This window comes from Petromyzon marinus, chromosome 67 (assembly GCF_048934315.1).
Source record: "Petromyzon marinus isolate PM22_M1 ecotype Great Lakes invasive population chromosome 67, UKy_Petmar_22M1.pri1.0, whole genome shotgun sequence".
Lineage (NCBI taxonomy): Eukaryota > Metazoa > Chordata > Hyperoartia > Petromyzontiformes > Petromyzontidae > Petromyzon > Petromyzon marinus.
In genome coordinates, this window is record NC_133733.1 from 659,661 (window position 1) to 672,500 (window position 12,840).

General features: G+C 53.4%; 1 protein-coding gene across 4 annotated transcripts in view; it reads right to left on the minus strand.

Annotated features, from left to right (window-relative positions):
- Positions 1 to 293: 293 nt before the first annotated feature.
- AAMDC (adipogenesis associated Mth938 domain containing) overlaps positions 294 to 12,840 on the minus strand; it is a 12,635-nt gene continuing 88 nt past the window's right edge. The window contains exons 2-5 of one of the 4 annotated variants that reach the window (XR_012930364.1): positions 12,424 to 12,564; positions 8,575 to 8,670; positions 8,199 to 8,328; positions 5,970 to 6,089 (exon numbers count right to left, since the gene is read on the minus strand). Coding sequence is in view for 3 of the 4 variants with exons in the window: in XM_032978563.2 (XP_032834454.1) it covers positions 5,910 to 6,089; positions 8,575 to 8,670; positions 12,424 to 12,555 (408 nt within the window). In the remaining variant the exon portion in view is untranslated. Of the gene's footprint in view, positions 6,090 to 8,198; positions 8,329 to 8,574; positions 8,671 to 12,423; positions 12,565 to 12,840 lie in introns of all 4 variants that reach the window. The other 3 variants (XM_032978564.1, XM_032978563.2, XM_032978562.2) reach the window with 3 other exon arrangements.

The window sequence follows — 12,840 nt, forward strand, 5'->3', positions numbered from 1 at the left end:
CACCCGCTCACCCATCAGCTGCGACATCTGTTCTCCAGCCCATGCCGTGCCCATTTATCGCCCTCTATCCGGACAAACAGAAGCTGGTTTGGGCATGCGGTGGGCTGGGCGTTAGCCACTCATTTAACCATTCCACTGTGGGGCACTGCTGTTGATGGGCACGGGCTCTAAAGATGGCCCAAAGCATCAAACGGCCAGCAACAAAGAGCACTGTCAAAGTGAGGACGGATAACAGTTCACACGTTCCTTGCATCATCGCCTCCCAACCTCATTGGAGCTCCTGCACAATGCAATACATTTTAACTATTTTTTATTTATTTATTCTAAACATCCGGTGCATATAGCGGCCTCTAGTCGCTGCAGGGTTCAACGTGAAACAGTTATCACGTTGAACTTCTTTCGCGCCTTACGTAGCCAACCGCGCTGATCGGAGAGCAGGCGTGCGGGTGGGAATGTGAGTCTATGTATGTTGAACATCTCGCGCACCGTGCTGATCCGAGGTGTGGGGAAGGACATCAAACTGTATACAAAAAGCGGTTCGAAAGAAATTTGAAAGTGCATGGCTCCAGCGGTCTCCTGATATTGGGAGAGCGTTCCAGGCGGCCGCAGAGGTGCATCTCGAAGCACCGGGGGCAACGCGGTGACCGCCTCTATTCAACGGTTCGCCAAAAGCCGGACCCCCGTGCGATGGCGTACACTCCTTGAGGTTAGCGAGGTGTTGCGTTGAGTTTGTGATGATCGCCTTTGTGTGCGGCGAGCCCGACAGGACGCCAATGCAGCTTGCCGAGCATTGGACGGACACACGGTGAGACCTCGCAGCAGCGCCCCGTCACGGCACTCACCGGGCAATTTTGTACGTGCTGCGGCTTGCCAGACGTCCCGTAGAGTAGCGAGTTGCAATAATGGAGCCTTTTCTACGACACCACGCTGCGCGCCGCCGCGTTGGCTGCGTCACGACTCAATAGTGGTGGAATGTGTCGTGGAGCCCTGATATGAACATTTGAGGACCTGACGAAATGTTTGCACGCGGTTGATCAAATTTTATATTTCAATTGAGTATGGTGCCGAGGCTCTTTAGATGCGTAGGAAGCTGAGTCCCGGAGTCCGTGAGCGCTACACCTGATCGTCCCACTAATGTTTTCGCCTAAGCCCGAGTGCCTCCTTACTTTCCTGGATTCAGCAGCGTCTCGTTTCGTGCAAACCACGCGGCGTGCACCGCGGTTACCGAGGCTTTCCATAACCAACTTTGACTTGGCTGTGGTGTACAGTCGTGCGTTATCACCACGTCCGTGGAACTTGGCGTCATGTGACGAGACGACGTCGGGGATCGGAGAGAGACGTTTGTTCAAAATAGGAAGGGCCCGAGGGTGGACCACTGTGGTACGCCGGCTAGGTACGGCACAGGCGATGACTGTTCGTCGCCCGGCTTGACGAACTGCGATCGACCGTGTAGAGTAGCTACAACTCAATCCACACCAGTGCCGTACCCGAGTATCTCACGGTCGATGGTGTAGAAGGCGGCTGAGAGATTAAGGCCAACCAACGCTGTGGCGTGCCGGTCATCCGTAATGTTGTAGAGGGCATCGGTGGTCTTGTAGAGGTCACCGGTGGTCTTGTAGAAGTCACCGGTGATCTTCTAGAGGTCATCGGTGATTTTGAAGAGGTCATCGGTGATTTTGAAGGTCATCGGTGATCTTGTAGAGGTCATCGGTGATCTTCTAGAGGTCATCGGTGATCTTGTAGAGGTCATCAGTGATTTTGAAGAGGTCATCGGTGATCTTGTAGAAGTCATCGGTGATCTTCTAGAGGTCATCGGTGATCTTGTAGAGGTCATCGGTGATCTTGTAGAGGTCATCGGTGATCTTGTAGAGGTCGTCGGTGATCTTGTAGAGGTCGTCCGTGATTTTGTAGAGGTCATCGGTGATTTTGTAGAGGTCATCGGTGATCTTGTAGAGGTCATCGGTGATCTTGTAGAGGTCGTCCGTGATCTTGTAGAGGTCATCGGTGATTTTGTAGAGGTCATCCGTGATCTTGTAGCGGTCATCCGTGTTCTTGTAGAGGTCATCGGTGATCTTGTAGAGGTCATCGGTGATCTTGTAGAGGTTATCGGTGCTGTGGCACCTCCGGTACGCTGACTGCAACGGGGTTGAATCTGACCATCGCAGCGACGTGGGGACATCGCGACCGCTTGAGACGCAGGCGCTCCGTGACCTCTGACGTCGTACTCAGGTTTGAGATTGGGGACGACAGTTTGCAGGGTCTCTCTCTCTATATATATACATAAACAGGTAGTCCCTGACTTACGATGGTCTGACTTACGATATTTCGATCTTACAATGGCGATAGCGATACGACAAAATAGTAAAATATTTCTAGTTTCACGCGGCAGGCAAACGCAGCGGCGTACTACGAGGTACGAGACTGTAACTTGATCATCGCCATCCTCCTCTTCCGACAACTAAGTTAATGTGGCCATCAACAACCCAACATCGTTCAAGTATGCAGACGGACAGAATCTTGGCGAGTACAGTAGAATGTGATACGTTACGATACGTTCAATGCGTGTACGATACGTAGCTTTAGCGATTGCATTTTAGGGTTATCACGATACAATACGTACGTTCAATGCATGTTAAACGTTTTTATAGCAGAGAGGATTGTTTCCTGAAGAAACTTCATATGAAATTGCAGTTCATATAGGTAGGCTAAGAATTTACCTTGTTTTTTACTTTACATTTTACCGTGCAATACAGTATTGTAATAAATACACAGTATATCGTTTATACAGTACGGTACTGTAATTTGCTGTTTTTCTAAATTATCACCATTCTTTAAGACTCCTGGGTAGGCTAGGCCATTTTCTACTTACGATATTTTCGACTTACGATGAGGGTGGTCGTAACGCTTCTCCACCGTAAGTTGGGGACTACCTGTATATTTATAGTAGCGGGAAGTACCTGGGTCTTAAAAATATTTCAAAACTACTCTTAAAAATCTAACAGCAGTGCGTACTGACTGTGGTGGTACCTATGATTACAGCATTGCATGCTGTGGTGGTACCTGCTTTCACTGCAGCGGTGAATACTGTGATGGTACCTGCTCTGATTACAGTAGTGCATACCGACTGTGGTGGTACCTGCTATGATTATAGCAGTGCATACCGACTGTGGTGGTACCTGCTATGATTACAGCAGTGCATACCGACTGTGGTGGTACCTGCTCTGATTACAGCAGTGCATACCAACTGTGGTGGTACCTGCTATGATTACAGCAGTGCATACTGTGGTGGAACCTATGATTACAGCAGTGCATACTGTGGTGGTGAACCTCTATGATTACAGCAGTGCATACCGACTGTGGTGGTACCTGCTATCACTAAAGTAGTACATGATGACTCTATAGCAGTATTTATCGACCCTATAGCACAAAGTACTCACCTGACAGAGTGGCGTGGTGAGGCCTAGTCGCGTGCAGAGCCTCCGGCCTCGCCTAGATTGTTCAGCCGGCCGAAGTGGCACCTTGGCAGGATGGGGCTGGGCTGCTACCCCTGACCCCCCACCCACCCCCCCCCAGCCACGATCTCCCCGGCCACTCTGCAGTAATATCTACGGCCTTCAGTGGTAGCATCTAGCGACTGTGTCGATTAGTAACTGCACACATCGGCGAGGGGGGGTACATCACACAGTGAAGATTTAAGCTCAGCGTTTAGTGTATTTTTAAAGCATTTTTAACGCAAAGGAAAATGTCCCCCTCACTCCCACCGAAGGCGTGCGACTTGGCATGGGCCGTCCGCCCCCCCCCCACCAAAGGCGCGCGAGTTGGTACGGTCGTGCAGGCGTGATAAATAAATCAATTAAATATAAGCGCGCAAAAATCTCACAAACTCGCTAATGATACTAATCAAAAGTTGACATGTGAAAAAGGAATAGCGCTTGCTCACCGCGGGGCTTACGGCGTGGTACCTGGCTATTGTTTTTTTTACGTAAACCCCACCGTTGAAGAGCCAAGCGCGCGACCACACACAAACCCACACACAAACCCACAAACCCACACACAAACCCCACCACAAACCCACACACAAACCCATACACAAACCCACACACAAACCCACGCACAAACCTACACACAAACCCACAAACAAACCCACACACAAACCCACAAACCCACACACAAACCCACACACAAACCCACGCACAAACCCCGCCACAAACCCACAAACCCACAAACCCACACACAAACCCCGCCACAAACCCACAAACAAACCCACACACAAACCCACAAACCCACACACAAACCCACGCACAAACCCACGCACAAACCCCGCCATAAACCCACAAACCCACACACAAACCCACGCACAAACCCACGCACAAACCCCGCCACAAACCCACAAACCCACGCACAAACCCACGCACAAACCCACGCACAAACCCACACACAAGCACACGCACAAACCCTGCCACAATTTTTGATTGAAGATTGACTCAGGGCAACTTTTTGTTCGGGAGCGGTGCTGCCTGCTCCATTTCGACGCCGGTCTGGGGGAAGCAAACCCCTCGCTCAACGAGAGATTTTGCAGCGCAGCGCCAACACCGGAGCACGGTTACCGAATGGACGACGCGGATGCGGCGTCCATTCCTTCGGCAGCCGTGGCGACGAACATCGGCGTCCCGCCTCCTGCCACCGACGTCGACGGCGCCAGGGTCTCGAGTGTTTTGTCGCATCGGGCCCCAGGTTGATAGAAAAAAACTCACGAGGGCCCCGGGCCGGGAGAACGCCGCTGCCTCCGCCAAGCGAGAAACCGCCGCCTCGATCTTCGCTCTTTGAATTGGCGGAGAACGTCGCGAGAGGCGTGCACAGACCCCGGGTTGACCGGTTGATGGGGCGGTCGCAGTGCAGCGGAACCCTTCGCGACGTGCCACGGAGGCACGAGGGTGGGGTCACGAGCCGACTCATTCACGTTTTAATCGCGTTATTATTTTTTATTGTCGCTGTGTGCAGTTCCAGTTGTGCGCAAATTGCGCCTGCAGTGATGCAGGGTGACCGTGACACGAGGAATATCTGTGAGCCACTCGTAGGTCTATATGCGAGTCTGTGGGTCTCTGTGTGAGTCTATGGGTCTCTGAATGAGTCTACACATCTCTGTGTGAGTCTGTAGGTCTTTGTGTGAGTCTATGGGTCTCTGAATGAGTCTACATGTCTCTGGGTGAGTCTGTAGGTCTCTGGGTGAGTCTGTAGGTCTCTGTGTGAGTCTATGAGTCTCTGAATGAGTTCACATCTCTGGGTGAGTCTGTAGGTCTCTGTGTGAGTCTATGGGTCTCTGAATGAGTCTACACGTCTCTGGGTGAGTCTGTAGGTCTCTGTGTGAGTCTATGGGTCTCTAAATGAGTCTACACGTCTCTGGGTGAGTCTGTAGGTCTCTGTGTGAGTCTATGGGTCTCTAAATGAGTCTATGGGTCTCTGTGTGAGTCTATGGGTCTCTGAATGAGTCTACACGTCTCTGTGTGAGTCTGTTGGTCTCTGTGTGAGTCTATGGGTCTCTGAATGAGTCTACACGTCTCTGGGTGAGTATGTAGGTCTCTGTGTGAGTCTATGGGTCTCTGAATGAGTCTACACGTCTCTGGGTGAGTCTGTAGGTCTCTGTGTGAGTCTATGGGTCTCTGAGTGAGTCTACACGTCTCTGTGTGAGTCTGTGGGTCTGGAACAACAACCCGTGAGGCACCCAGTGACCTTGCACCTGAATCAGCTCCCCAGCGAGCGGAGCAAAATGTCGGACATCATGCCAAGCTACACGCTAACCGCACGCAAGCGACATGCGTGCCATGCGGCGTGCAAACCGTAGCGCCACCAAGCCTCGCCTGAAAAACACGTGGCGCCGTGTTGTGAGAGGGCGAGGGGGGGGGGGGGCTCTAGCAGGTGGAGTGGAAGACCCCCCCCACCCGGGGGGAGCCCCCCCCGCGCCCACCCGTGGCGGCAGCGGTGGCACCGCCGACGATGAGGCGGTTGTACTCGTCCACGGCTCGCTCCGTGGGCAGCACGAGCAGCCTGACCCCGTGGGCGCGGACAAACTCCTGGGTGGCGCGGGGCACCTGCACGGACCCACGGCGAGCACGCCACGAATATTAATAACGACTACGGACTACTGTGCACAGCTACTATTACTTACTGCTACAAAGCACCACAGCTACTGCAACCGCCACGACCGCTACAGCTACGGCAACGACTCCTACTAACCACTACGACAGCCACTGCTACTTCTGTTAACTACTACTGCTGCTGCTACAGCTGCTGCTAATTACTACTACTCTTAAGTGCTACTGCGACGACTGCAACTGCAACAGAAACAACAACAGCCATCGCCGTTCGCCGCTAAGTGGCGGTGACGTCGCCATGGCACCTGTGCCAAGCCAGGTGCACGTTGAGCCCACGTGAAGTGTGGAAGACACTCTGACAGGTCACGGAACAGATCCAGGTGCCATGGGACAGCTGACTGAGATGACTGGCAGATGAACCACCACATGTGCCCCCTACTGTGCCAACTTGCTGTGTTTTATCCACCCGGCGCTCCGCTCGTTGTTGTGAGCGTCGCTCCTCTGCCCTCCGTTGTTGCTGGAGGGCGACTGCCTCCAACTGCCCAGTAACAGCGTCCTTCACGAGCTTCCTCCACAGAGGCCGATCTTGACACCGCTGGTACCAGCCATCGGAAAATCCACTCAGCTCCACAACCTCCCGTACCGCATCAGTAAATCTCTTCTCTAGCCCGTGTCATGCCCATTTAGCCCCATCTATCCAGCCAAACAAAAGCTGCTTGGGCATGCGGTGGTTGGGCATGCAGGCTACATGACCCAGCCAACACAGCGTCGCTTACTGGAGGAGCTCACCGATGGGACTTTCTCCAGATATTTCAAAGATCTGAGTTCCTCACACAATCCGGCCTGGTTAAACCCAGGATGAACCGTAGGCAGGCCAGCCTGACTATTTACAATCGGCGAAGATGTTCCTTTAGGGGAGGGTCCACGTTTCACAAGCATAGGGAACGGAGGGCATGACCATGGCTGAGAAGACCTGAAGCTTCATGTGGAATGGCAGGCCAGGTAACTTCCACACAGCATTGCGCAGCCTATTAAACGATAACTCTGCCCAACTGATTCTGAGTAAGACCTGTGCTGTCAAACCGGAGTTGGTCATAAGCACACTGCCCAGGTACGAAAACCTCTCCACTCTCTCCACAACTGCCCGATCACTGATTGGGAGGTGTGGGGTTGAAGTTTTTGATAACACAAAATACCCAGGCAGGTGCTTAGCTTTGGTGGGGATGATGGAAGCCCCCAACTCTTAGTGGCAAGCTCCAGGTTCAGCAGCAGCACCTCCAACTACTCAGAGTGAGCAGCAATAAGCACATCGTTAGCATACATATATAACATGATTGATCAATAGGCAGCCATCCCGTGATCGCTCCTGGGCATCGATCGGCCTCCAAATGTATCTTTACCAGATGGATATTCCTCCAGCACAGCCATGGAAAGCTTCTCGAACTACGTGGTTAAAGATGATGCAAAATAATGTGGGAGTCAGAGGACATCCCTGTCGCACCCTAAGATTAAAAGGGAATGGCTCCGACTCCCAGCCACGTGGTTTTACCCGGGCCTGCCTACCATCCTGAAGGTCCTCAATGAATATGAGCAAAGTCAGGGACCCCCAAAGCATGTAGAACAACGCAGAGCCTAGGCATACTTATGGCATCATAGCCATTGACCAGATCAATAAAGCAGAGATGTAGGTCCTGTTGAAATTCACAACAGGGTGGGTGGCAGGCACCCCGCCCAACCACCTTTGTCTCCCTAGTGGCGGCATATTTACACACCGCGCCAAGTACTGACGTGAGGCTGAGTCGAACTAGGGGAGGCCCAATACCAGGTGAGACATAAATCACGGGTGTTGGCTGTGAGCGGGAATAGAACTCGGGTCTCTGCCGGGTTCAGAGCACAGCGTAGTGCTAACCACACACACCTCATGCTCCGTGCCGGCATTCACAGGCAACTGCTACCAGCTAACAGCACTTGCCCCCAGAAAGCTGGGTGGACTACCCGGGGCACATTTGTCTATGTGTGTGTGTTGCACTCATGGGCTGAAGAAGAGATGGAGCTGATGCGGTACAGGAAGATGCGGAACGGAGTAGACCCGCCGATGACTCGTACCAGCGGTGTCAAGATCGGCCTCTATGGAGGAGGAGGATGCTCGTGAAGGACGCTGCTACTACTGGGCAGTTGGAGGCAGTCACCCTCCAGCAACAATGAAGGGCAGAGATTCCTCCAGCGCGCCTGGTGGCTAAAAACACAGAAAGTTGGCACAGTAGGGGGCACAGGTGGTGCATCGGCCACTCATCTCAGTCAGCTGACCCACGGCACCTGGGTACGTCCAATAACCTCCTGCCAGCAGAGAGCCATCGACACTTCACATGGCCTCGAAGTGCACCTGGCCGGGCACAAGGCACCGTGGTGACGTCGCCGCCACTCAGTGGCTAATGGCTGCTGTTGTAATTATTGTTGAGTTTGTTGTTGTTGTTGCGCTCACCTGCAGGGCTTGGTTCATACCGCAACCGATGACGAGGGTCTCGATGCCGGCATCCAGCACCTCCTGCAGGTCGGCCGGCTGCACGCCGGGCCGGTGCTGTAACACAGCACAGTGGGGAGTGGACGCCCCTTCGACTGTATGCAGCTAAGTGGCTTACAACGCGGATTTACTTACTTAAAAGGTGGGACGTCACTTTTCGAGTCCATGGGTCTCTGTGTGAGTCTATGAGTATCTGTGTGAGTCCATGGGTCTCTGTGTGAGTCTATGAGTATCTGTGTGAGTGTATGGGTTTCTGTGTAAGTCTGTGAGTCTATGGGTCTTTGTGTGAGTCTATGGGTCTCTGTGTGAGTCTATGAGTATCTGTGTGAGTGTATGGGTTTCTGTGTAAGTCTATGTGAGTCTATGGGTCTCTGTGTGAGTCTATGGGTCTCTGTGTGAGTCTATGGGTATCTGTGTGAGTCTACGGGTATCTGAGTGAGTCTATGGGTCTCCGTGTGAGTCTATGGGTCTCTGTGTGAGTCTATGGGTATCTGTGTGAGTCTATGGGTCTCTGTGTGAGTCTATGGGTATCTGTATGAGTCTATGGCTCTGTGTGAGTCTACACGTCTCTGTGTAAGTCTATGGGTATCTGTGTGAGTCTATGGGTATCTGTGTGAGTCTATGGGTCTCTGTGTAAGTCTATGTGTTCCCCAGACTTGGTAGCTGCTGGAACTACTGCTGCTACTAATATTGCTGCTAATACTACTGCTACTACTGCTGCTCTTACTGCTCCGACTATTAATGCTACAACTACTGCTGCTACTACTACCGCTAATAGTACTGATACTACTATTACTACTACTGCTACTACTCTTGCTACTACTACTGCTACGACTCCTGCGACTGCTACTTCCCTTGCTACTACTCCTACTGCTACTCCTGCTGATACTACTACAGCTAATCACTGCTACTACTACTGCTACTACAGCTACTAATACTGCTACTACTACAGTTACTACTACTACTGCTACTACTACTGCTACTACTACTGCTACTACAGCTACTACTACTGCTACTACTACTGCTACTACAGCTACTACTACTGCTACTACTACTACAGCTACTACTACTGCTACTACTACAGCTACTACTACCGCTACTACTACAACAGCTACTACAGCTACTACTACTACAGCTACTGCTGCTACTACTGCTACTACTACTGCTACTACAGCTACTACTGCTGCTATTACCACAGCTACTACTACTACAGCTACTACTGCTGCTACTACTACAGCTACTACTACTACAGCTACTACTACTACAGTTACTACTACTGCTACTACAGCTGCTACTACAGCTGCTACTACTATTACAGCTACTACTACTCCTGCTACTACAGCTACTACTACTACAGCTACTACTGCTGCTACTGCTACTACTACAGCTACTACTGCTGCTACTCCTGCTACTACTGCTGTTACTGCTACTACTACTGCTACTACTACAGCTGCTACTACTACAGCTACTACTACAGGTACTAGTACTACAGCTACTACTACAGGTACTACTACTACAGCTACTACTACTACAGCTACTGCTACTACAGCTACTACTACAACTACTACTACAGCTACTACAGCTACTACTACTACAGCTACTACAGCTACTACTACTACAGTTACTACTGCTACTACTACTACTACAGCTACTACTGCTACTACAGCTACTACTACTACAGCTACTACTACTGCTACTACAGCTACTACTACTACAGCTACTACAGCTGCTACTACTACAGCTACTACTACAGCTACTGCTACTACAGATACTACAGCTACTACTACTACTACAGCTACTACTACTACAGCTACTACTACTACAGCTACTACTACTACAGCTACTATTACTACAGCTACTACTACTACAGCTACTACAGCTACAGCTACTACAGCTACTACTACTACAGCTACTACTACAGCTACTACTACTACAGCTACTGCTACTACTACTACAGCTGCTACTACTACAGCTACTACTACAGCTACTACTGCTACTACCACTACAGCTACTACTACAGCTACTACTACTACAGCTACTACTACTACAGCTACTACTACTACAGCTACTACTACAGCTACTACTACTACAGCTACTACTACAGCTAGTACTACTACAGCTACTACTACAGCTACTACTACTACAGCTACTACTACAGCTACTACTACTACAGCTACTGCTACTACAGCTGCTACTCCTGCTATGCTACTCCTGCTACTGCTGCCACTACTCCTGCTACTCCTGCTATGCTACTCCTGCTACTGCTACAGCTGCTACTACTCCTGCGACTGCTTCTACTGCTGCAGGGGCAAGGACGAGGAGGGTGAGGAGGGTGAGGGTGAGGAGGAGGGTGAGGAGGGTGAGGGTGAGGAGGGTGAGGGTGAGGGTGAGGAGGAGGGTGAGGAGGGTGAGGGTGAGGAAGGTGAGGGTGAGGAGGGTGAGGGTGAGGAGGAGGGTGAGGAGGGTGAGGGTGAGGAGGAGGGTGAGGAGGGTGAGGGTGAGGAGGGTGAGGAGGAGGGTGAGGGTGAGGAGGAGGGTGAGGAGGGTGAGGAGGAGGGTGAGGGTGAGGAGGGTGAGGGTGAGAGTGAGGGTGAGGAGGGTGAGGGTGAGGAGGGTGAGGGTGAGGAGGAGGGTGAGGAGGGTGAGGGTGAGGAGGAGGGTGAGGAGGGTGAGGGTGAGGAGGGTGAGGAGGAGGGTGAGGGTGAGGAGGAGGGTGAGGAGGGTGAGGAGGAGGGTGAGGGTGAGGAGGGTGAGGGTGAGAGTGAGGGTGAGGAGGGTGAGGGTGAGGAGGGTGAGGGTGAGGAGGAGGGTGAGGAGGGTGAGGGTGAGGAGGAGGGTGAGGAGGGTGAGGGTGAGGAGGGTGAGGAGGAGGGTGAGGGTGAGGAGGAGGGTGAGGAGGGTGAGGAGGAGGGTGAGGGTGAGGAGGGTGAGGAGGGTGAGGGTGAGGAGGAGGGTGAGGAGGGTGAGGGTGAGGAGGGTGAGGGTGAGGAGGAGGGTGAGGAGGGTGAGGGTGAGGAGGAGGGTGAGGAGGGTGAGGGTGAGGAGGGTGAGGAGGGTGAGGAGGAGGGTGAGGGTGAGGAGGGTGAGGGTGAGGGTGAGGAGGAGGGTGAGGAGGGTGAGGGTGAGGAAGGTGAGGGTGAGGAGGGTGAGGGTGAGGAGGAGGGTGAGGAGGGTGAGGGTGAGGAGGAGGGTGAGGAGGGTGAGGGTGAGGAGGGTGAGGAGGAGGGTGAGGGTGAGGAGGAGGGTGAGGAGGGTGAGGAGGAGGGTGAGGGTGAGGAGGGTGAGGGTGAGAGTGAGGGTGAGGAGGGTGAGGGTGAGGAGGGTGAGGGTGAGGAGGAGGGTGAGGAGGGTGAGGGTGAGGAGGAGGGTGAGGAGGGTGAGGGTGAGGAGGGTGAGGAGGAGGGTGAGGGTGAGGAGGAGGGTGAGGAGGGTGAGGAGGAGGGTGAGGGTGAGGAGGGTGAGGGTGGAGAGTGAGGGTGAGGAGGGTGAGGGTGAGGAGGGTGAGGGTGAGGAGGAGGGTGAGGAGGGTGAGGGTGAGGAGGAGGGTGAGGAGGGTGAGGGTGAGGAGGGTGAGGAGGAGGGTGAGGGTGAGGAGGAGGGTGAGGAGGGTGAGGAGGAGGGTGAGGGTGAGGAGGGTGAGGAGGGTGAGGGTGAGGAGGAGGGTGAGGAGGGTGAGGGTGAGGAGGGTGAGGGTGAGGAGGAGGGTGAGGAGGGTGAGGGTGAGGAGGGTGAGGAGGAGGGTGAGGGTGAGGAGGAGGGTGAGGAGGGTGAGGAGGAGGGTGAGGGTGAGGAGGAGGGTGAGGGTCTGACGTCTGTGCCGGTCTCTCGCCAGTCCCAGGCCCGGCTCCCGCCAGGCCACAGCTTGCAGTCCTTGTAGACGCAGCTGGCGCCAGAGACACGCAGCTCCCCCCACCGCAGCGCCTCCACTCGCGGAGACGCCATCCCTGGTTACTGACACAGACACACGCGGGGTGGACACACGCGGGGTGGACACACGTGGGGTGGACACACGTGGGGTGGACACACGTGGGGTGGACACACGTGGGGTGGACACACGTGGGGTGGACACACGTGGGGTGGACACTGACACACACACGAGGTGGACACACGCGAGGTGGACACTGACACACACGCGAGGTGGACACTAACACACACACGTGGGGTGGACACTGACACACACACGAGGTGGACACACGCGAGGTGGACACTGACTGATTGACTCCTCAC